At 45.8% G+C, this 24,938-nt stretch overlaps 1 protein-coding gene and 1 long non-coding RNA gene across 5 annotated transcripts; one reads left to right on the forward strand and one right to left on the reverse strand.

Moving 5' to 3' along the window:
* Window positions 1-6,003: 6,003 nt before the first annotated feature.
* On the reverse strand, window positions 6,004-6,746 carry LOC141567144 (uncharacterized). Its single transcript, XR_012489543.2, has 2 exons — window positions 6,253-6,746; window positions 6,004-6,118 (listed from the first exon to the last, which is right to left on the reverse strand). It is a non-coding gene; the product is annotated as an uncharacterized LOC141567144 (long non-coding RNA).
* Window positions 6,747-6,750: 4 nt separating this feature from the next.
* Window positions 6,751-24,304, forward strand: TRNT1 (tRNA nucleotidyl transferase 1). 4 transcript variants are annotated; one of them, XM_019749136.3, is made up of 8 exons: window positions 6,751-6,811; window positions 7,850-8,018; window positions 13,399-13,592; window positions 16,287-16,425; window positions 20,075-20,201; window positions 22,097-22,290; window positions 23,136-23,389; window positions 23,599-24,304. In XM_019749136.3, the coding sequence occupies exons 2-8, from the start codon at window positions 7,874-7,876 to the stop codon at window positions 23,854-23,856; spliced, it is 1,311 nt and encodes a 436-aa protein (XP_019604695.2). In that variant the 5' UTR covers window positions 6,751-6,811; window positions 7,850-7,873; the 3' UTR covers window positions 23,857-24,304. The 4 variants fall into 4 exon arrangements, with proteins under 4 accessions (XP_019604695.2, XP_074168324.1, XP_074168322.1 ...); XM_074312223.2 differs by lacking the exon at window positions 6,751-6,811 and adding an exon at window positions 6,836-7,313; XM_074312221.2 differs by lacking the exon at window positions 6,751-6,811 and adding an exon at window positions 6,862-7,070.
* The last annotated feature ends 634 nt before the right edge of the window (window positions 24,305-24,938 follow it).

A 24,938-nucleotide genomic window follows, 5' to 3' on the forward strand; every position in this document is an offset into this window, starting at 1 on the left:
GTTCTTTACTCAGTGACCGATTTATTTAAACTCTTGCTTTTATTTTATTTTATTTTACTTTTATTGAGACATAATGTACATATAACTTTGTGTGCGTTTGAGGTGTGCAATGTAATGATTTGACATAAGTACATATTGCAAAATGATTTCACAGTGACTACTATTGAAGTCCCATCTTTTAAAACTAATGCTTTCAAAGCCAGATACAGGAAATCAACCCCAATATAGAAGAAAACAACCAAACCAACTACACAATTAAACTTACATTATTAATGTAAATTAGAGTTCCATTTTAGTCAAGAGAGAAACTACTGTGTGCCTGGGCCTGTCAATTGCTTTACACACATTATCATAGCCCTATAAACCCATTTTACAGATGAGTAAACTGAGGCTCAGAGAGCATATATTCCCTGAAGTCACATTGCTCAGGGTGGCGAAACGTTAATTCTATCATTGTCATAATTATTTTAAAAGATACATAACAAGTACTGGCCTGGGTGAAGATTTCTCTTGAGAAACTTGTGATTATTTTGGATTAAGCCTGAACTCTGAACGTTATCTCTTGTGGGAAGATCTCTCTCTCTCTCTCTCTCTCTCTCTCTCTCTCTCTCTCTCTCTCTCTCTCTCTCTCACACACACACACACATTCAGCTGCAGCGTGTGCATGTCTTTATTTTATTTTTATACTATATTGAACATTATGTTTATATCTCTGTCTCCTCCACTAGCTGTGAGGTCAGGTCTTAAATTTACCTACCTTGGTTTTGTCAGAATCCATCAGAGGATCCAGCTTTAAGAAAGAAGGGGTTGAATTGACACAGTAGGGAATGCCACAGGAGCCCATATTTAAAGGTAAAACATGCAGTGCAGAACACCACAGGAAGCTGGGTTAGACAATTCTTGCTCTGATTGGAGGCTGCTGATAAGTCAGAATTTTGAAGGTGATTATTCTGTCTTTACCCTTGGGCCCCTATTCTTTTAACTACTATTGAAGTCCCATCTTTTAAAATTAATGACCCAGTATGAAATTTCAGAACAGCTGAAATTGATTTGTCTATTTACTTACCTCTTTTAAATGTAAAATAAAATTGCATTTGTGTGGAAAATCCCCCAACACCAATGAAAATTGTGATTCTACCTTTGCTGAGAAATATCTTTATTTGTCCTCTGGGGGATCTTAAACTTTAGTTGGCTTCTATTAAACTTTTATGAGAACAAAACGAGTGAATGACTTTTTCTTCAAACAGGTACTTTTTGTTGTTTCAAAGATAGACTATATTCCTGAAAGAGAATTAGTTCTTTTAGACAAATTACTCAGTATCACTTACAAAGAACCAAAAGAGGGTGGGTGACGGGTTTGAGGAGACAGGCACCTCCACACCAAAATTACAGAACATTCAAATTAGGTCATAATTATGTTTTGTCTGACTTGTCTAAATATTGCCTCACATATCTTCCCCAAGGGGCCTAATAAGCTATCATTATAAACTCATATCTTTATGTGAAGCATTATTCTCCCGTCTCTGTCCTATTTTAAAATGCAGATGCTCCTGGGAGCATTGATATATTAAGGACAGTTTATGCCACAGGCTCCTGGAATGAGGTGCTCGCAGGAGGGGTGGAGAGCACCGATCTGAGGGGTATCAATCTATTTTTACTTGCAATCAAACCATCTGCTCAAAACCCAGGAAGGAAAAGAAAATGGAGCAAGTATTCAGCATTAAGGTCGATGCAGTTAATGTCCCAAGTTGACCAATCGATTGTCTTGTAGCACCATAATCTTGGTGTCCCCGTGTCCTCCCATCCCCAAACCACTGAAGCACACACTTGGGCATCGCAGCAGGCTGAATCATGGCCCCCCAAATTCCCAGAGCCTGTGAACACGTTCCCTTGCCTTGTGGGTAGGATTCAAGTGAGGAATTTCGATGGGAAGATGATCCTGGATTATCCAGGGGGCCCGATGGAATCACCAAGATCTTTATAAGAGGCTGGCAGGGGGGTCAGAGAGGAATGATGACGTGCTGATGATGTGCGGTGGCTTTGAAGGTGGAGGAAGGGACCCTCTAAAAGCTGGAAAAGACAAAAGAACAGCTTCTCCCAAGAGCCCACAGAAGCAACCCGCCCTGTGGACCTACTTTAGATTCCTGATCTCCAGAACCGTGGATTAATAAATCCACGCACCGTGCCTCTCCAACTCATTCTCCATGCTGCAGCCAGAACGATCCCGTGAAACACAGATGTGTTTATGAAACCCTCCCGCTAAAAAACTTGTAATGTCAGTATGACCATTAAAATAAAATCCAAGTGTCTCAGGTGGCGTGGCCAGCCCTGAGTGACTGGGCCCCTGGCTAGCAGGACGCAGTGGTGGTTTTGAGTTAGAATGTCTGGGTTCGAATTCTGCTGGTGCCGCTTACTACCTGTGTGAACTTCAACAAATTAACCTCTCTGTGCCTCAGTTTCCTCATTGGAAAAATGACTCATTGGGCATTGGTGAGCTTTAATGAGTTAATAAAATGCTTGGCACCATTCTAAGCACAATATAAATTGTTAGGTAGCTTATCATTATTGTGAGTATTCCCACATGCCATTGGCACAGAGTAGACCCTAAAACAGTTGATGAATGAATGACTGACTGACTGACTGACTGACTGACTGACTGACTGACTGAATGAATGAATGAATGAATGAAAACAGTGTTACCTTCACAACTGCTACCATGTTTCCCGGAAAATAAGCTCTAGCATGATTTTTCAGGATGACGTCCCCTGAACATAAGCGCTAGTGGGTCTTGTGGAGCAAACCTTAATATAAGACCCGGTCTTATTTTCAGGGAAACATGGTACTTGTGGCTCTGGTGTTTCCAGTGTGGTGGAAACCTGCCCGACCCTAACAGTGCTCTCTGTTCCTGGTATTTACTTTTGGGTGTGTGGTCCACAAAGAGAATAATACTTCCTGTAGGGTTTCTGTGGCGTGAATGTCAGTTCCTTTGCAGGTCAAGTTTTATTTCCCTTAGGATGGGTCTACATGAAGAGCATCTTGGGTGGAGGAGAGAGGACTCCTGGACTGTTTAGGTGGTCCTCATTAATATACTGGGGGCGGGGAGGGGGGGGCATGAGTCAGGTGTTCTAGCTACAGGGTTCTTTTGTCCTTTAGTTTAATGGCCTCAAAGTACTTCATCCTAGCCTGATATGTAAATGTTTTACTAATTGAATTCATTTGAATCAGCATTCCTTGAGAGCCTTTTGAGATACATTTTTTAAATCTTCATGTTCTAGTTGTTTTTTCTCCTTCTAACATATAGAAAGACTATTTTAATCAGGTTTATTGAGGTATAATTTACATGCAGGAAAGTTTACCCTTTTTAGTGTGCTGTTCCATGTGTTTTGACAAACGCACACATGCTGTCAAGTAATCACCACCATTATCAAGCTATAGAAGCATTTCATCACACCTCCAGATTCTCTCATGCCCCTTTGTAGTGACCCCCTCCCTCAATCTCCAGTTCCTAGCAACGACGGATCTGTTCTGTCTTTCTAGCTTTGCGTTTTCCAGGATGTCATATAAACAGCATTATTTTGTATGTAGCCTCTTGAGTCTGGTTTTCTTGACTTGAGGTTTAGACATGTCATTGTGGATACCAGTAGTTCATTCTTTTACATTGCTGAATAGTATTCCACTGTATGGAATTACTACAGTGTACTTATCCATTCACCTGTTGGAGAAAATGTGGCTTCCGTTCAGGTTCAGGTGGTTATTGATAAAGCCACTGTAACCATTCACATGCATTTTTAGTGTGAGCATAAGTCTTCATTTCTCTCAGGTACTGTGCTAGTAATAGGATTTTTGGGTCATGTGGTAAGTGCATGTATAACTATCAGAAATCACCAAACTGTTTTCCAAAGTGGCTGCAACAGTTTGTAGTCTCTTCAACAATGCGTGAGAGTTGCAGTTGGTCCTCGTCATTCCCAGCACTTGATATTGTCAGGCTTTTTTTTTCTCCCATCCCCCACTCCCTCCCTTTTGGCAAGCATCAGTTTGTTCTCTGTATCTACGGATCTGTTTCTGTTTTGACTTATTTATTTAGTTTCTTAGAATCCACATATAAGTGAGACCATTTGGTATTTATTGTTCTCTGTCTGACTTATTTCACTTACTGTAACACCCTCTAGCTTCATCCATGTTGTTGCAAATGTCAAGATTTCATCCTTTTTTATTGCTGAATAATATTCCATTATACTATGTACTATATCTTTATCTGTTCATCTACTGATGGACGCTCAGGTTGTTTCCATATCTTGGCTATTGAAAATGATGCTTCAATGAACATGGGGATGCATATACATTTTCAAATTAGTGTTTTTGTTTTCTTTGGATAAATACCCAGGAGTAGAATTGCTAGGTCCCATGACTGCTCTATTTTTAATTTTTTGAGGAACCTCCATACTGTTTTCCATACTGGCTGCACTAATTTACAATCCCACCAACAGTGTGCAAGGGTTCTCTTTTCTCCACATCCATGCCAGCCCCAGGTTTTTTCATTAAAATATATTAATGGGTTTCAATATTCTAATGTGGTTTTAATTTGCATGTTCCTAATGACTGATGATATTGAATATCTTTATATATGCTTGGTTACCAACCATATAGCTTCTTTTGTTACATTTATTTCTACATTAATGTAATATACATATCCATATGTATATCAATACAATTCTAGCTATCAGAATTTATTTGTAACTATTTGCTGTTACTATATAAAAACATAATTGATTTTTATATATTAACCTTGAATCCTAAGATTTTGTCAAATTCACTTATTAGTTCTAATGGTTTTTGTTGATTCCTGTGATTTCTATGTAAACCATTATGTCATCGGAAAACAAAGAAAGTTTTCTCTTCCTTCCCAATTGTGACATCTTTTATTTCTTTTTCTTGACTTGTTAATGGTTATGAACTATGGCAAAATGTTGAAAAGAGACACTGAGACTGAGCATCCATGTCTTATTGCTGATATTAGGAAAAAAAGTGGTCAGTATTTTACTATTAACTATATTAGCTGTGTATTTTTCATAGATTCTCTTTACCAGATTGAGAAAGTCTTCTAATCTTAACTTTGTGTTTTTATCATGAATGGGTATTGAATTTTAAGTGCTTTTTCTGCATCCATTGGGATGATTACATAGTTTTCCTTTATTGATCTGTTAATATGTCAAATAACTGATTAGTTTCAAATGTTAAATCCACCTTGCATTCTTGGGATGAACTCAACTTGATTAATCCAACTTGCTGGATTCAATTTGCTAATATTTTACTAAACGTATTTGTTTCTATGTTTATGTGGATATTGATTTGTACATTTTTTTGGTAATATTTGTTTCAGAGTTGTAATCAGTGCTACACTTGCCACAAATGGGAGGAAATGTGTTCCCTTTTCTGAACAAAAATTGTGCAAGATTGGTGTTATTTCTTCCTTAAGTGGTTGATAAATTTGACCACTGAAACCATCTGGGCCTGGAATTATCTTTGTAGGAACTTTACTGAACAAAATTCAATTTCCTTAATAATAAAGGGCTATTCAGATTCTAAAATTTCATCCTATTTGAGTTCTGATAAATTGTATTTTTCAAAGAATTTGTCCATTTCATCTACAATGTCAAATTGGATGGTGCAAAATTGTCCATAATGCCTGCTATTATCCTGTTAATGTCTATAGTGATAGACTCTTTTACACTGAATTCTCTGTATTTTTTCTTGGTCAGTCTAGTTAGGATAGATGTAGTTACTGTGTTAAGTTGGCTGGAATCAATGCTGTGTCTCTGAATGGCAGCTTGGAAAGCCAGTCCTGTGCTTCTCAAAATGGGGCGCTAAACACCCTTGATGATACCGCGTCTGATTGTTGGAAGCCACAGAATTATGAGGACACACGAATTTTTCTAGGGAAATTAAGCAATTTAAAGTTACATTGGAAAGATTACACTTTAAAAACCATGAAAAACACAGACATTAGAAGAGGCAAGTTTTATTTTATATTTTAAGATAATCGGTAAAAGTTCGTGGAAGTTGTCCATTTTCAGGATTTAGGGCTGTTCCTTTGCCACCTTCTTCACACCTTTCTGCCCTAGGGAAAAATGAAAGAACTGAGTCAAATGCAAGTGCAACTGCAAAAGCCTCCAGACCAAGAAAGGCAATGGTTAGTCAAACCAGGTGGGAACATAAAACATGGCCAGTCATTTCACGGGCCGCAGGGCTTACGTTTATTAATAGGGTGCCTTGAAGACACGGTGTCTCGGGTTCCGAGTATTTTACAAATTCCGTTCTCGCTGTGCAGACATTAGGGTACAGAATAGTAGGAGTGAAGCGCCAACGCGGGAGCCGCAAAAACAGCAAGTTAGCATCCACCGAGCTCGGCCTGGGTGCTGGGGACACACTTAAGCTGGCGGACCCCAGAGAGGTCGTTAACAGCCTCATTTACAGAGGAAGACAGTGTCACTTGTCCAAGGCCACACAGGTGTGCGACGCAGATGACCACACCAGCGAAAGCGAGAGGTGCGCTGAGAAGTCATTAAAATAAACGGCCCCTGGTCCCCAGGGCTCCCAGGTGGCGCGGTGGCCTGCGCGGGCCTGGGAAAGGCCAGGAGACGGCGCTCGGCGACGGCAGCGGCCCGGCCAGGTGGGCGGGGCAGAGCGACTGCAGCCCGGCCCCGCCCACGTCCTGCTGCCACTCGCCATTGGCCGCCGGCCGGCGCGCGTCTGTGATGTCACGTCGCCGCCGTCCGGAAGTGCGCGCGGCGGCCACGGCGGCGGCAGGCGGGTGAGCGGGCGCGTGGGGGCGCGCGGCGCGCGCAGCGCTGGGTCCGTGGTCGAGTCGCGAGCGGCCGGCGCGGCCCGTGCGGGGTCCGCCCCCGGGGCCGGCGGGCAGGGGCTCTGGGCGGGCGAGGCGCCTCTACACGGGCGGACGGAGCCGCCGGGGAGGTCGCCGGCCGCGTCCCGCCACATCCCGGCGGACCCATGGCTGAGTCATCGGGCCTCCCCGGGCGATTCCCGTCCCTGGAGACCTGGTCCAGCCCCTGGTGCGGGGCGGCGCACGCCGCTCAGGGCCGCGTCCCCGGGCGGGGCGGGGGGTTCCGAGTGGAGGCGGGGGTGGAAGACGCCGAAGGCCGCGCTCCCGTTAGGCTGGGTGGGGGCCCTCGCCCCGTGGGAGCGCCGCTCTCCGGCCGCTTTCCAAGGAAAGGAGCGGTTCTTCGGCGGTTTCCGCTGGGGCCACGTGAGGGCCGCTGCTGCCGCCTCGCGGAGGTCACCCGAAGTGGAAAACGGTGTGACGCTGGGCCACCGAGGGCAGGACGTGGGTGGGACGCGGGGCACAGCTGCTTGGGCGCAGTGAGTGAGGAGGATGCGGCGGCGAAGTCGCGGGGAAATACCTGGTTCACAAAGCCGAGCACGTACCCCGGCCAGCGGGGTCTGGGGCGGGTGGGGACGGAGAGTGACACGCACGCACCTGGGACACGTTCTGAAGGAGACCAAGGGCTCCAGAAAGTGCCTGAGTGACATTTTCTGTGTGGCACCTCTGCTCCTGGCAGCCCTGCACCCCACACACTGTTACTGAAATCCGCCTCCCAGGAGCGTCCAGTGACAGTGAAATGCTCCCTGCGAGCACAGTAGTAGGTGCTTCCAGAGGAAACCCGGAGACCTGCAGGCGCAGACGTAGTTGTCACTATCTCGTGGGTTGTCACTTTTTTGTTTTCCACCCGAACAGCAGATGAGTGTCTGAGTTGATAAATAAAATCGCAGCGTAGCCCTTTCTTTCCGTCCCTTTTCAATGGCATCGTCGTGCATGGTGTTTGTCTCGTAGATGTGTGGTCGGTGACGTCCCCAGATGCTGAGGTGCCTGCACCCCTCGCGGCCCCTGCTTCACTGTGGCTGGAGCAGACTCTGCCTTCTGAAGCAGCATCTGTTTACAATGAAGGTGCAGTCTCCAGAATTCCAGTCCCTTTTCACGGAAGGACTGAAGGATCTGACAGGTGAGAGACGGGTGCCTTTTCACGCTTTAAAGGAAGCCTGTGTCAGTGGAGAAGCACAGGGTTGACGTGTGTGAGCCAGCGTTCACGGTTTTGGGTGGCTTCTTAGCTAAGGAAAGAAAGGCCTACTGTGTGGAATCCGGAACTACAGCCGAATCCCAGGAGGCAAGACACACTGCAGTACAAAGCACGGCTTTTCTGTGTGCTATGCCAAGTGCTTACACAGAGTGCGCGACTGGGCCTCCTAACCTAGGGAGTAGGGATGTTCTGTTTTGCGGATGAGGAAACAGGCTTAGGAATGTGAAATGCTTCGCCAGCGTGTGTATAACTACCACCTGGAGATGGGCTTTGAACTTGCTCAGTCTGATTTCAGAACCCAGCTTGTAAGCACCAAGCTGTGTTTCCTCCCTGAGTGGAAGTGCTTTCTGAGAGCTGGAGACAGAAGGGAACAGGCCTCGCCTCCACTAATGCACGTGCACACCTTACGGAAGGCACACAGGAAGTGGCTTCAGCGTCCTGCCAATAGCAGCTCCATCATGCTCTCCAGTTCTGTCCTTCCTTACACTGCCCTCAGTCTCAGCAGCTGCTCTTGCAGAAACAGCCACACAGCCGCATTGCAAAGCCAGGGGTGTTTTAGTGGCACCTCAGAAATAAGGTGTATGTATGTGGAAAAAACTTACAGATGCCAGGGAGCCACCCTCGAGCTGAATAGGAACTTATACATTTTTATGAAAATTCTACTCCCTAATTGTGACACACAGCTACTTTTCTGTTCTTGAAATTAGATCAGGGAAATGGCCCAGAACTTGATTCTTATAGGGTCTTCATCTCGTCTTGAAATAGAGGGCTTAAATTTGATGCTTCACTGATTTTTAATTAGACAGTGGAAAATACTAGAAACTCACTGTCCAGTAGAAATACACATAGTATGAATCACATATGCACCCTAAACTTCTAGTAACCATATTAAAAAGGTAAAAAGAAGTAGGTGAAATTTTAATAATAATTTTCTAGTACATATCACTTAATCCATTGTATCTAAGATACCATTCTAATACCAAATTTGTGTAAAAATTGTTAATGGGTTATTTCACATCTTCCTTCCTTATAAGTCTGATATCTGCTGGTGAGCCTGTGCTGACCATCGCAGTTCAGACTCGTCCCATTTCAAGTGCCCAGTAACCACATGTGGTCACCGTTTGAAAAGCATGGATCTCGCGGCTCCACCTCTGTCTGGAATTCGAGCTGGTTCTTTCCTATCTCCCAATCTTCCCATCTTCAATTGCAAGAGGCATCTTGGAAGAAAGGTGCCAGATGACTGGATGTCATCGGTAGTTAGCTCTTGGTGGCCTAGTTTAGATCCTTCTGCATTTTCCTGTTGGAAACAAGGCTCTGGATATTGGTTACTACAGATCTTGACATCTTTTAACAGTTGCATCTGGCTTACTAACCCTGACTTCAAGAGCTGCATTTTCTCCACCTTGACAGGTGAAGTGCTCAGGTAGTTGGAAACTAAGTAGTATGGTAAGATAGAGGTAGTATTTGCGCCCAAGGTCATGTCCTTGGAAGACTGGCAGATGGGAGCATGGACCTATTGTAAAGTTGACTTTTTCCAGGCTACTCTGAAAGTGGCAAGCATGAAATCTTTGAGTGAAGTGCTCACCAGTTAGAAAATCAAATAATTGCTTTTATTTGGTCTTTGCTACTTTCTAAAGACTTGGGTGTCCTGGTAAAAGAAAATGTTCTGTATGAAAACGATACACAAAGACACACACAAAAAAGATGGCTGTTGGATGGTATGCAGTTTAATACTATACCAGTTCTCAAATCTTAATATAACAGCTGCTTTGCCACATGTCAAATTAGTTTCCAGTACGCAAGAATTTGGGAGTTAGGGTACTGTATTGTGCACATACGGCATTTTATCATTCGTCATTTTATTTCATGTAATTAAGTCTTTATTTTGCCTGAGAAAACCATTTAATGCTAGGGGCATATAAGATGATTTCCCCATGCTATGTATGAGACTGAAGTTCCAAATGTAGTGCTTTTTGCCTAACTTACATGGTTAGTGGATGAGCCAGGGCTGCTGTGGCCTCTTGGGTGTCATCCTCCTCACTGCTGGGTGACAGCGCTCAGTGGATGTGATGTCAGAAAGTCATCACATTCGCATTTGGGACAGTAGGGACAGCTGACGCCTCCTGGAAACGCTGAAGAACAGATTGTTTGTTTTCAGGTGGTGACAGTCACGCCACATAGTGGGCTTCCCGCTTACACTTCCCACGCACTGTCCGTCCCCCACCTCCAACACTCAAAATTCAAAATTGTAAAGGGAAGAAGCGAATGAAACGTAAAATACAGTTTAAAAGACCGGAGACAGTTATCCAGGTTTCCTGACACATTCACGTCGTGGTCTTTCGGTTGCTGATGAGAGTAATTAACAACAGCTTCTCTCAAACGCGGCCGTTGAAGCAAATTAACACGGTTTGAATGATGAGATTCTGCTTTTCTTGAGTCTTAGGCCTCACTTTACAATGAAGTTTAGTTGCATCCGGTGTCAGTTTCACTGAGTACGTATGTAGTTTACAAAATGTGTTGGAAGGTGGAATGTGTGCCTGTTTCTGGGAGATTGAAGGGGTCAGTGATTGAGGAAAAAAGGAGTCTTAAAGCTTGATAATCCCTGCTGTTTCAGGTCAGTTTAAAATCATGCCTTTCTTAGTTTCTATGACTGTTTCACACAGGCACAGACATATATCTTCTCAGTTGTATTAAAATATTAGAAGTGTGAGGTTTTTGGAAATAGTTATCGATTTCCATAGGGCTAATGAAAATGGTGAGTAGCTTACTTTGAGTTCTGGATCTCTCTGTAAATGCAGTTAACTTGTTGGGTGACTTTGGCCTTACATTTTACTTTAGTGGAGCCAGCATGAGAATCTTAAAACAGTGGTTATCTCTGCATTCTGTCTTGACCTGCTTCATCCTATTAAAGCAGGTTCAGATGGAAGTAAAACTTGCCCACTTTTTACATTCCAAAACAGTTTCTTAGATACTATTTTGATTTGAAGGAAGAAAACCTTTTAAAAAAATGTGCTTGCCAATGAAGCCACTTTTTATTTTTATTTTTATTAAGCTAGGATATCACAATTCTGTTCCATTGAGAGCCAGTTTTGTGTGCAGATGAGTGAGAGGTTTTCTACCCTGAGAAGTGCGCGACTCTAAAGACATGAACAGGTACTTCTAATATGATCAGTACCCATAAGCATGGCCTGCTCTAGGAGCTTAGAATAAATTCACTTAACTCCACCATCAGGAGAGGCTTCCAACAGTCGGTCACGAAAGAGGAGTGAAGGCGAGCTGGATCCGAGTTTTTCCCGCAGTGGGTGGTCATGACGAGCATTAAAAAGGTGAAGGAAAAGAGGGTAGAATAGATTGATTGCATGGTGTGTAGTGAGGGTCTTATTTCATGAAACTCGTATTTGCCAGCCCCCTCGCCCCCCACGCACACAAGCATGAATGATTGCTCTGCGGAATGTCTTTCTTAGTGTGGGTAGTGCGGTGAGACGGTGGATAGCAGCTGCCCAGCTACATAAATAAGTAGGAAAGGTGTGAGGTGAGGTGAGGTGAGGTGGCGGCATGAGCACAGGGACAGGGGGACCTCCGGAGAGGGCTGCAGAGCTCCGGGAGGGCTGAGACAGCTGGGTATGCAGGCCCGTGGACACTGCTTGTGCGGAGTCGTTGGAAGGGCAGTGACGTGGTGCCATTCTGCTGCTGACGTAGGCCCCTGTATCTGGACCGTAGAGGCTGAATTTCAGTGGGGATCTGTGGCACTGGAGGCAGGGAGGTAAATGAGGGCACTTGGGACTCAGCAGGAGGGAGGTTCAGACGCCCTGGCCAGGGACACGTGAAGGGAGCGTCCAGAAGTAGTTTGGCAGTCCTTAACCTTTTGCTCATGGACCTCTAAATCGAGTGAAAACTGTGGACTGATACACATGGTTTTTATTTTAAGGGACCAGGGACCCCATGTTAAGGACCCCTTAGTAGGGATGCATAATCGGGGGACCTGATTGGAAATGTGGAGTTGAAGGATTGTGAACTCTTCCCCTAGGAGAGGGCTTATTGGGGAGGGCGAGTCCCTGTGGGAGAGCTTTTACTTACAGCCAGAAGGTGGCGGAGGGAACAGTTGTTAGCAGGTCACTTTGGGGAAGCTGCAGAGAGTGGGGCTGGAAGGTTTGGGAAGAATAGGTAGGGGAGGATGACAGCAGAAGAGGCCAGGGTAGCGATGGTAGATGACAGTTTGAGTTGTGACAAGGGACACTAGAACTCTGACGCATGTGGTTGAATGCTCGGGTCAGTGCCTTCAGCCCCAGACCACCAGGGACACAGCTTCTTGGGCTGTCGGTCCCTGCAGGGGTGTGGGGGGCAGCACTGACCATGGAGGACCTGGGGGTGTCTCAGTGGCAGGGCTTTAGAAAGGACTGTGGTAGGACTGGGCTTGTATCACGTGGTCTTGGGTTTAAGAAGGTGAGAACAGTGTGAGGCTGAAACTGGTAAGTAAGGAGCATTCCCGCGTGTGAACTGTCACGGGCTGGTGACCTTGGCAGTGTTCGCGTCGGGTCTGTTCAGACCTGGTGACGACGTGTCTTGTTCCGTCACGGTCACAGAGAGGCCTTGTCTGATGTTCACGTCCCACACAAGTGCGGCGCTGGGCCGTGCGTGCCAGGCCCGTTCCTGGGTGCCCTTCTCACCAGCTCCATATGGTGCCCTGTGGGTACCTGGGTACCTGAGGTGAGCTTGGCTTTGTCCTGTGCTTAGAGGGGTCAGCTCTGGGTCTCCTGTGCCGACGCCCTCACAGGAGTTCCCGTGTGCATATGGCTTTTCAGGAGCAGAGACAGGAGTTGGTTGTAAACATCGGAGGCAGATTATTTCGTGAAGGACTCTTAGCTATGACCTTTGTCATAAGTGCTGGGGCAGAGTCCTGTGTGATATGTACCATGAACATATTGCTTCAACTTCATTGCACACAGAGAAGTATGTTGGAAAACACTTCACATTTCTACAGTGTGCACATAAACCTGGAGAAGGAAAGACCTGGTCACTTGATTCTTCGGTAATAATTCCGACTTAAACACTGATGACCTTGGGCGGTGTGGGAGTCTGAATTAGCTTCCGAGTCAGCAAAGAGAAATTGCGCAAGGGCCGCTTCTCGCAGGTGACAGCGGCATTCCACTCTGGTCAGTCACTTCCTTTCTGTGGGCCTGGTTCTAATTTTCACGTGACGACGCTCAGTGACGTGGTCTCTGCTGTCTGACCGATGACAAGCCTGTACTTGTACTTCTGGCTTCTTGAGGAAATACTGAAATAAAAGTGTTCTTTCTCATCTCAGAGCTGTTCCTCAAAGAGAACCACGAGTTGCGCATAGCGGGAGGGGCCGTGCGGGATCTGCTCAGCGGAGTGAAGCCGCAGGACGTGGACTTCGCCACCACGGCCACCCCTGCCCAGATGAAGGGCCTGTTCCAGGCGGCGGGCGTGCGCATGATCAACAACAAGGGGGAGCAGCACGGCACCATCACTGCCCGGGTGAGGGCGAGCGGCTGCGTGGCCGCCGTGTCACGTGTCTTCCGGTTACTCAAGGGCAAATCACAGGCTTCTGTACCCCGCTCTGGAACCCCGCCCCCTCCTTTGTCGACACCGCGTGCAGGTCATTTTGATGGTACTTAGTGTCACCGCCCCACTGCCCAGAGGCCGTTCTGTGCTGCGCGCGTGTGTGTGTGTGTGTGTGTGTGTGTGTGTTAGTCTCGGTGTGAAGGTGGCATCTGCTGACTCGAGGGCGCTGACTTGGCGTCCGCGCCAGCTCGTGATTCCCCTCCCTCGGCCTCAGGACGGCTATGCCCTGGTCTTCGGCTAAATCGATATTCAGGGTCCACGCCGACGGCTGTTTTTCACAGCCGGACCGTGCATGTTCCGCTTGCGTTTCCTGTGCTCATGGGTCTCTCCCCTGCGATTAGTAGCAGTTTCCTTGCATGTGGCTTTCGGGTGCCCCATCGATGCAGCACCGTCAGACGGGCAGGTTCCTCTCAGCTCACTTCCTGTTCTGAGCCCTCACCGGGGGCGGCCTGTCTACTGCCACCTGGACGGTCGGCCGGCTGCTGCCCTGCCCCCGGGTCCCCTGCACCAGCTCCTGGCCACTCCGCGGTTCTCTTCTCACTCGATGGCCTGTTTCCTGGGTGCCATTGGGTATTCTCTCTCGCTTACGCCCTCGTTTTCCTAGTCTGAAACGTGAGAGCCTTCCCTTCTCGGCTGAAATACTTTGTCTCAGCCTCACTCTGGTCTGATGGTTGTGTGGCCTGTAGAACTGGAGGCTGGGCACCGTTTCCACTCAGAAATGGAAGGCTTTGTGTCCTACGTCCTGGCGCTGCCAGGGCCATCTGAGCTCGGGCAGGCTGCTCCTGCGTCTGCGACCTGATGGCTTGTCCTTTTGGGAGCCTCTCGGATCTTTCTCTCACTGGTGTCTTCCATTTCAAGCTGAAGCGCTTCGCTCTCTAGGGCGCTTAGTGGGCCTCTCGTGTCCTCTATGGACGGCATCCCCTTCACTGGACGCGTCTCTTTGGGGCCGTGGCTGACCTGGTTGTACCTTTCCCCTGTTTGATATCCTCACCTTTCATTTCACTTCCCACGGGGTTGCCTTAACTCGATCACCCAGTCTTTCTGTTACGTTTCCAAGTTCTGCTGTCTCTAAAACTTTTCAGAGGTCTTTCCTAGAATGCTTCTTTGCAAAGCTTCCTGTTCTTGTGTCAGATGAGAATCTTCTCTTTCTTCCTTTAGGGTATCGTTTAGAGTTCTTTTGACAATGTCTTTCTTTCCTCTGAGCTGCTTCTGTCTCTCCTTTGGCTTTACTTACATGGGGCTGTTGTTGGGTTCTCCGCTTGCGTGTGGTGGTCGTCCAGTGTGCTGGACATTTGTGCCGTGGAGCTGTGAGGGAAGTCCAGCCCGCGGCCGCGGGACCACCAGTGTCCGTGCAGCAGGCATCGTCCTGGGGAGCTCAGCGCAATCCTCGCCACACCCAGGTCAGAATAAGGCGGCTCTTAGCCTTTAAAACACCATGTGGGGAGGGATGGGAGTCATGGGAGTCGTGTGGGCTCTTCAGGTAACCGTGTTTCTTGTGCTGCTTCCCTCCCGCGGTCACCTGTGTCTGGCGCCCCAAGCTGTGGCTATTTTCAGGCTAGCCTTTCCACTGAGTTATAATATCTGGTTCTGTGTCTGGGTGAGAGAGGCGTTCCGGGGGTCTCATTGTTTCTTATAATAAATCTGAAGCAGTCTTAACATTTCAAACCCTTTCCTTACCTCTTGCCTTTAGAAATAACGTGTGTCTCAAACTGAGTTGTGGATTCTGCATGAGAACTAGCTTGTTTCTAGGAAGAGTACGTGTGAGATTGAGAGGGATTCTGGAGCAGACTTCCAGTGCTCGTCAGTGGCTTCCCGTCCCTGTGGCGAGGTCCCGGCTCCTGCTTGGCCTGAGCGCCATGTGCAGCCTGTCCGGCGCGCTTGTCCACACACGACCCTATCTGCCCCGTGCACACACCCCGTCTGCCCCTCACACGACCCCGTCTGCCCCACGCACTCACCGCGTCTGCCCTGCACACGCACCCCATCTGCCCCTCACACAACCCCGTCTGCCCCGCGCACGCACCCCGTCTGTCCTGCACATGCGCCGTCTGTCGGCCTGTGCACCTGTCTGCCCCCTGTGTGCAGGCCCTGCCTCGTGTCCATGCCTCAGCTCGTGTGTCACTGTCATGGAGCTCCTCGGCCCTTCCCGCTGCGCTGTTTTGACTTCACTGATTGTCACCAGTGAAGGAGTTGCGGGATGTGTGAACTGGCTCTTCCTGTCACCTGGGCCCCAGCCCGACTCCCTGTACATTGCCGGTCAGCCCTTTGCAAATGGGAGCCATTAAACAATGCATCAGAGAGTTACCCGGTGTGACGTTGGAGAACCGGAACACGCTCTTTCAAGGGCTCCTCCCGCTGCCGCAGCGCTGGTCAGAGTTGCCATTTTTGTATGTCACACTCATCTTTTTTTAATTATGATGGGTTTATTATAAGAAGATTCTTTGGATCTCCCTTTGAGTATTGTGGGTGTTGTTCTGAGTCAGGGTATATGTGCACTAGTTGACCTTGAAAAGAAGGAAGAGAACCCTAAGTGGCAGGACTGATACTTGTTTTCCAATCTACCCAGTGATGCTAAAAACTAATTTTTAAAAAAACGTTTAATTGCAGCTTCATGAAGAAAACTTTGAAATCACCACACTGCGGATTGATGTCGTCACTGATGGAAGACATGCCGAGGTGGAATTCACAACTGACTGGCAGAAGGATGCCGAACGCAGAGATCTCACCATAAATTCTATGTTTTTAGGTAACATATGGAGAGAAAATAATGTTTTCATTTGGTCTAAGGGCCTTCTTCTCAGGGGGAGCCTGCATTCTGGAAATGTGCAACCTGAGAGCTTGCAGTCAGTGTGAACTCACTGATCGATCACATCTGAAAATGCTGACATTTCAAGTGAGGAAAATTCACACTCACGCACACACACACACACACACACGTGCACTGCGTCGCTCTCCTTCCTCTGCACTCTTTCACGACGTGTCCCCCTCTCTGGGTGCCCACAGCACTTGTCGGTGTGTGCGCCCCTCTGCGCTGAGCCCACACATGACCTCAGCTGCGTTGCATTTTGGGAGCCGTCTTTAATCCGTCAAGCTGGCGTGTAAGAGCAAGCCTATTTATCATCTCAGCTTAATTGTTTTGTTAATGAAAGCACTGAGAATCCCAATGGGAGCAGATGTGAATTAGGTTAGTGGTTTGGTACATAATTGAAGCAGTATATTTTCTACTTTAATTTTAGAAATGCCTTTTATGTTTAAGACTTTGGATTAGAAAAGAGAGAGATGAAGCATCCGGTATCGTAACTTAGTGAGTAGAGACAGTTGTAGTGAAAGGATGAAGTAATTGGGTCTGCTTCATGGCTCGGAGAAGAGGGTCGGGGGCCACGCTGGGATCTGTTGCTAATGACATTAATGGCAGGTCACATCCTGAGTGCCTGCGAGGCTGTAGGCACAGCGGTGGTCACGCCTTATGGGTTATGTCAACTCTCAGAAGAGCTTCGTGAAGCAGATAGAACCCATTTGTCACACAAGGAAACTGACTCAGCTGTTAAGTAATTTCCCTCAAGTCACAGAAAGCCACGGTTTGAGCCCAGTTTCCAGAGCAGTGAAGTCTGACCACAGCGTGCCCCATTGGTGGCGTGTCTTCTCTCCAGGATGTGCTCCGACTCCAGTTGCTGGTTTCTCCTTACATCGTTCTCACTTAATTAAACCTCCAGCTAGTGCAGTCTGTCCAGTCTCATGACTGACTTCTCATCAGAATGCTTAACTGCAAGAGAGACACGAATATTCTTTTGCAAGATTCTGTTTGTAAAAGTCAAGCTAGACTTACCGGTACTGCTCTTTTTCAGCACTTGCTGACCCTTCTAATGTGCCAAGCACTGTTCTAAGCACGTCACATACATTTAATCTTCCCAACAGCCCGATGAGGCAGACACTGGTTCGTGCACAGTAATTTGCTGAAAGTCATGCAGCTCGTAAATTGCAGAATTAGGATTCCTGCTTAAGCAGCCTGGCTCCGGAGGTCATGTTCTTAACCACTTACTTGTTCTCAGTAACTCAACTTTCTCATTTTTATTCATCATATTTTAAAAGAATGATATTCAGAGCAAAACAAAAGTATACACCAATGTGATACTCACTGCTCTTACTTTTAGTCACTTTTTTGTCCAGGCTTTGCTCAAACATTATTGGATGAACCATTCCTACTTCTGGTGATTATGGTTACTTTGTTTCTCAAATGCTTATTTTTGCTTTTGTCGAATCCTGTGTTTTCTTTCCTCCAAATTAAGACCTGAGTATTTCCTTGTTCACCAGAGACAGTTAAAAGTCTCTTCATTAAGAGAAATAGCGTTGAGACAGACAGGCCACATTTATTTGTTACTTTGTAATCATACTTTAGTCTTTATTTAGCTACGATTTTTCCTTTTATTTTTTCTTTCTTTTTGAGTCTGGAGCCTTTTAAATTTGCTGTATGTATCAAAATGCCACATAAACCTAAACAGCTTGGGGAGGGTTAAACCTGAGCTTACTGGTATTGTTGCATTTAGTATAATCAAAAGAGCATTCAGGTTCCAACAACTGAACTGACAGGTGGCTCTGTGCTTCCTCTCTGGGATGCCAGAGGATCGACTGTCTGAGGATTACGACCCTCCCCATGAGACTGGCTGAGTGGTGCCGGTGCCGCTGCTGTTCTTTTACCTTCGTCAGCCCTACGGTGGCTGGCTGTTTGCTTGGGCTGACATATTTCCTGAGACACGCTGCTTTCAGTTTTAGAATCAGGAAAGTCCTAGGATGATTGGGATGAATTTGGTCATCAATAGCTGGGGTTTTATGTGCCTTATGTTAAAAATGTTTTTGTCAGTTTTTCTTTTTGCTTAACATGAGAGCATATGGTGGAAAATGTTTTGTCTACCTCATTGTTTGGAATGGCTATTAGGTTCACATGGTTCAGAATTCACAAAGTGTGAAAGGCTGCCTAACGAAGTCCCCTGACCCGAGTATATCTTCCTCTCATATTCCCATTTATACGGCCTTTTTGTTTATTTATTAGAGCTTTTTGTATATTATGGCAATCAGCCAGTTGTTTCTATGATACTGACTTATATACATTTTTCCCAGTACAACAGGGCCTCGAATGATGTCATTTTGTTCAAGGCCATTTTGTTGTAAGGTGATGAGATGCCACAGGCACTCACCTTGTTTGTGTAGTTAGCCTGGGGGGGCATTGGTTTCGTTGTCCCAGAACCTACTGACGCCATTGGGGACTTCTGTGTGTGTATCATTGACTTTATGCTTTGCTCTGTGGTGGCTTTTGCCGTGCAGGTCTTAATTTGATTTTTTATGTAGTTGAATTTATTAACAATTTCTTTGAAGGCTCTGATGTTGTGTGTGTATGTGCTTTATTTTGTTTTCCTGGTAAATATATTTGGAAAGGTCTTTCCTATTCCAGGATTATTAATTTTTTCCCTGTGGTTTATTAGTTTTATTTATTAATTTTCCTATATTATTCTTATTTATTTATTTTTCCCAGATTACTCTGGCTGTTCTATTTTTCCAGAATAACTTGACAATCTGCTGTTTGGTGTCTTGTCTTCTCCCCAGTTCATACTGGCACATTTCCTGTTTAGTTTATTCTGAGTGTACGCTGCTGTACATGCAGCCTTTTGTTGTATTTTTATCTTCTGTTTGATAGCTGATACAGATGAATGCTATTTATGTCTGTATTTTAACTTCATAACTCTTAAACTTTGCTTAATTTTTACTCTTTGTGACAGTTTTTAGCAGATTTTCCTGTGTTTTCTAATTCTTTTTTTCCAGTTTCTCTATTTTTTATTGCGGTACATTTGATATACAACGTTATGTTAATTTCAGGTGTACAACATAATGTGTGACCGTTGTACATACAGTGAAGTGATCACAATAAGTCTAGTTGACATCCGTTACCACGTATAGTTACTAAATTTTTCTTCTTGTGATGAGAACTTAAACACCTACTCTCTTGGCAACTTTCAAATGTGCAACACGATGTCATTAACTCGTCACCATGCCGTACAGTGCGCCTCCAGGACTGGTTTACTGTATAACTGGAAGTTTGTACCTTTTGACCCCCTTCACCATTTCGTCCAACCCCCCAACCCAACACTAGTCTGTTCTCTGTATCTCTAAGCGCAGTGTGTTGTTTTTGTTCAGATTCCACGTATAAATGAGATCATCCGGTATGTGTCTCGCTCTGTCTGACTTACCTCACTTAGCAAAACGCCCTCAGTGTGCATCCACGTTGCTGTGGACGGCAAGGTTTCATTCTGTTTAATGGCTGAGCAATGTTCCATTATAGATATGCACGTTATTTTCCAATTGTTATTTGCTAATAGTCGTTTCTCCTCTCTTCTAATGAATAGGTTTTGATGGGACTTTATTTGACTACTTTAATGGTTATGAAGATTTAAAAAATAAGAAAGTGAGATTTGTTGGACATGCTAAACAGAGAATACAAGAAGATTATCTTAGAATTTTAAGATATTTCAGGTAAGAATTTTTTTAAATTAATGATAGTTTTTTATTGCTATTACTGTGTTTCCCCAAAAATAAGACCTAGCCAGACCAGCAGCTGTAATGCGTCTTTAGGAGCAAAAATTAATATAAGACTCAGCATTATATTATTATATGTTTTATAGATATCATATATTATATTATATATTACATTAATATTTTGTATTATATATTATTATAAAGACCTGGTCTTATATTATAGTAAAATAAGACTAGGTCTTATATTAATTTTTGCTCCTAAAAACGCATTAGAACTGATGGTACAGCTAGGTCTTATTTTTGGGGAAACACGGTAGTCGCCGTCTCCGTTGTCACATCGGTTACCAGAGAGCGAGAGACCACATTCACGTGACTTTTATTACAGTGTAGTGTATGATGGTTCTATTTTATCATTAGTTGTTGTTACTCTCTTACTGTGCCCAATTGATAAAGTAAATTTTATCAATGGTGTGTATATATAGGGAAAAACAGCGTATATACAGGGTTCGGTACTTTCTACAGTTTCAGGCACTCACTGGGGTCTTGGAACGTGCCCCTCTCAGATAAGGGGGGGCTGTTGTATGACATATGAGTGAGATACTACTTAGATACTTCATATTTTCATTCCCAAAATATATACACATTTACTCCATTCTGTGGGTATCTTTTATGTAATCCAGCTGTGAATCACTTTTTCAAAATGTCCATTTTCTTTGCAGTTTGCTAGTCCATGCACTGGTCATTCATACACAGAGATGTGCGTGCTTGCACAGGCCCGGACTTGTTATGAGCTATGCTAGCTGCCTACTTTATATCCAGTAACATGAATTTTTCACAGGTTAGGATTACACTCAGACTATCCTGTAACATCCTACGTATTTTGTCAACAAGTGCTGTTCCTTTAAACTTGACTCTTTGTAGACAGTGTCTTTTTTTTTTCTTTTTTTTTTTTATTGGGGAATATTGGGGAACAGTGTTTTTCCAAGACCCATCAGCTCCAAGTCAAGTCATTGTTTTCACTCTAGTTGTGGAGGGCGCAGCTCACCGGCCCATGTGGGAATCGAACCGGCGACCTTGGTGTCATGAGCACAGCGCTCTAACCACTGAGCCCACCGGCTGCCCTCAGACAGTTCTTTTTACAAAGACTGGAACATAGACTGAGACTCAGCCATCGTTGTGTAGTCACTGACTCTAGATACTGATGAACGGAGCGGGTGCTTTAAGTCTCCCAGCTCCGAGTCCATGCAGTGCGTTTCCATGGCAGCAGCTGATGTGTCATGTTTGAAATTGTTCCTTAAAAGTACCGATGTGCAGGGCAGCCCGCTGGCTCGGTTGGAGCGCAATGCTCGTGGCATCAGCGCTGCCGGTTCGGTCCCCGCGTGGGCCAGTGTGGGCTGCGCCCTCCACAACTGGATTGAGACAACTGCTTGGAACTGATGGGTCCTAGAAAAGCTTAAAGTTTAAAAAACAAGAGTTCCCGATGTGCAGACAGGCGGGTTGAGGGGCTAGGCCTGCTGCGGGTTGGCATTCCCGCCTCGTTTGGGTGCTTTACCAGAATGTCTTACTCACCTACAGTAAGTACCAGTTCAGGAACTGCATTTGATGGCCATTCTGGGCGTCTGTCAGTGATTTGGAAGTGACAGTGAGGCGGGTTTTCAGTTCTTGCCAAATTTAAGAAGGTGACTTATATTTTATTGGATCTCAGGTTTTCTCAGCAGGAAGAGAAGGTGGAGAACTGACCAGACGGTTTGTAAGGTCCCTTCTGCCCCTGACTGCTTCTCTGCTGTGTGATCCAGCGGGTGTGTGGGGCAGTGCCTAAGGAAGGAAAAGTAGGTTTCTCTCATCCGTACACCAACACAGAGGTAATCCACTGTGAGAACTTTGTTTTGTAGGTTTTATGGGAAAATTGTAGACAAGCCTGGTGACCATGATCCTGAGACGCTGGAAGCGATTGCGGAAAACGCACAAGGCTTGGCTGGAATATCAGGAGAGAGGATCTGGGTCGAGCTGAAAAAAATTCTTGTTGGTAACCATGCAAATCATTTGATTCACCTCATGTACGACCTCGACGTGGCCCCTTACATAGGTGAGGCCAAGTCATGAAATGTTTGCGTTTTTGGCAGTGAAACATACCTCGTTTACAAGTTCATAAGGCAGAAATGTTTGACCAATTTCGATGAAGAATTCTAAAAGGACAAAGGGTATTTTAAAATAAGCTACACTTTGAGGATGGGTAGGACAGTTTGGTACCAGATAGGGGACAACTTAGGGACAGTGTGGGAGAGTGGTACAAAGTGGCCCCTGGAGCCCAAGGTGGGTTTGAGTGAGTCTTTGCCTCTCATCAGCTCTCTGATTTGGGTTAGTTTCTGATCTAAAAATGGGGTCTGAAAATCCCGGCACCTGTGTGATGCAGGGCAGAGGGATTCAGTGAGCTAATACACAAAAAGCACTTAGAAGAGGGGGAGGCACAGAAGCTGCTCAGTAAATATTATAATTAATTTCAGAAAGAACAGTGGGATTTACAGTCTGTCTCACTTCGGGGAACTTGGGTGTATTTAAATGAAGACGAGACTACTAGAGGGGTGGCTGCTCTGTGGTCGTCAGTAGTGGATGGTCAGGAGTTTGCGACTGGATTGTCCCTTGTGAGTCTTCTGCCATGGTCACTGCCACCTCTGCCCTCCTGATGCAGCTTGTTAATGGAGACAGGGATGTTTTAGGACTGCCACCAGGGTGGATGGAGGGTGAGCTGGAGAGGACAGCGGCAGTGTCAGTGGGTCCCTGGGAGATGGAGCGTCAGACTGGGCCAACCCAAGTCCTGCCTACTGTGACGGGCGCTCTGTGTGCCAGAACAGTGGTGGTTTAGGATATGAATGCTTCTCGTTAACTTTATCCACGGTAAAAATCGGGGCGGGGAATGCTTTGTCCCTACAGGCTTACCTGCTAATGGAAGTTTGGAAGAATTTAACAAAGTCAGTAAAAATGTTGAAGGTTTTTCACCAAAGCCAATGACTCTGTTGGCCTCATTATTCAAAGTACAAGATGATGTCACAAAATTGGATTTGCGGTTGAAGATTTCGAAAGAAGAGAAAAACCTTGGTTTGTTCATAGTTAAACACAGGAGAGATCTGGTTAAAGCAGTGGACAGTTCAGAGCCGTTGAAGCCCTATCAAGACTTCATTATAGACGTAAGTACATACTGGGCTTGGTCAGAGTGTAGGTCGCCCTCTGTAATCATGAAGCTGATTGCTCAGTGCAAAGACCCACAGTGTATTCTGGGGACTGTGCTCATTTTAAACAACAGCCTCACACGAGCATGTGTGTAATTTAAGCTGAGATCACAGCGGGCTTTCTGATGTGCAATGGGACTAAACGTTTGTTTGCGTTTGGCACTCAGTGCAGGGACCCTGATGCCAGCACGCGCGTGTGCGAGCTCCTCAAGTACCAAGGTGAGCACGGCCTCCTCAAGGACATGCAGCAGTGGTCCGTCCCCCCGTTCCCCGTGAGTGGCCACGACATCAGAAAAGTGGGCATTTCTTCGGGAAAAGAAATCGGGGCTCTACTGCAGCAGTTGCGAGAACAGTGGAAGAAAAGTGGTTACCAGATGGAAAAAGACGAACTCCTGGGTTACATAAAGAAGCCGCCAAGTCCATGAGCGCTGGCGCACGGGCAGGACGTTTTCGGTAAGGCTGGCTTTTCCCCTCCCCCTTAGTGAGATTTAAGACTTGAATACATAGCAGACCGAAAGCCAGCTTAGACGACGTCTTCAGAAATGTATGAGAGATGGCATTTCATTACATTTTTGATACTAAACTGAAGGCTACCGCCTCTGCCTCTGGTTTCTATCACTGACCTTGTAATTTTTGTGGACCAGTTGTGAGATGAGCCGAGTTGGCTTCACCCATCTGTGTGACTGTGTGTGTGTGTGTGTGTGTGTGCACGTGCGCACACGCATAGGGCAGTCGTATCTGATCTCAAAATGCAGTAACTGTTTTGAAGAAAAACTGTTTCTTGGTGTTTGCAGTTGAATTCATTGGGTTCATTTATACAATTGTCTGAGTATTCTTATTTGAATTCCAGAATAAACTTGTACTTGAAAACAATTGACAGACTTGTATAAAATGTCCTACATAAAGTTTGAGGACCAGATGTGTCCCAGGCGCTGGCCTTTGTACACCGAGACTTATTCTAGCTGTTAGCATGAGGCTGACCCTTCACTCTGGCGTCCCGGTCTCCTTACCCGTGCGTGCCCAGCCTGGGACACGTTAGCCCGAGGGTTACTCTCGAGCCAGCTGTAACATTTCCTCTGGAATCGGATGTGTCTATCTGATGATCTATCAGGTGCCCCATATACATAGTGACATACTCTTGTCCTGACCCTCTGAAATGCTGATTTATTTCACTAATTAAAAGGACTTGGCCTGTATTAAAACTCCTGTGAACAGGCCTGTCCACTTGGTCTTTAAGGAGTTGAGCCCTAAATGCTTTCAGTGAGCAAGTAAGTTGATGGCACAAAACATTTGTTTCAGCTGCTATATTCTGACTCTTTGTCACTGAGTTTTCTTTCTGCATAGCCAGTCATGGCATCTTTGTGTTCTACGGGCAAATTGCGATATTTCTATTAAAGCCCAGCTAAGAAGTGTGAAAAACAGAGCGACGGGCGGTGCAGCGGAAAGGGCGCCCGAGCACTACTGCACACAGGCAGTAACTAAGGTGACTGTGAAGCATCACAGCGAC

This window comes from Rhinolophus sinicus, chromosome 5, assembly GCF_057876585.1.
Source record: "Rhinolophus sinicus isolate RSI-liver-muscle chromosome 5, RSI-T2T, whole genome shotgun sequence".
Taxonomy (NCBI): domain Eukaryota; kingdom Metazoa; phylum Chordata; class Mammalia; order Chiroptera; family Rhinolophidae; genus Rhinolophus; species Rhinolophus sinicus.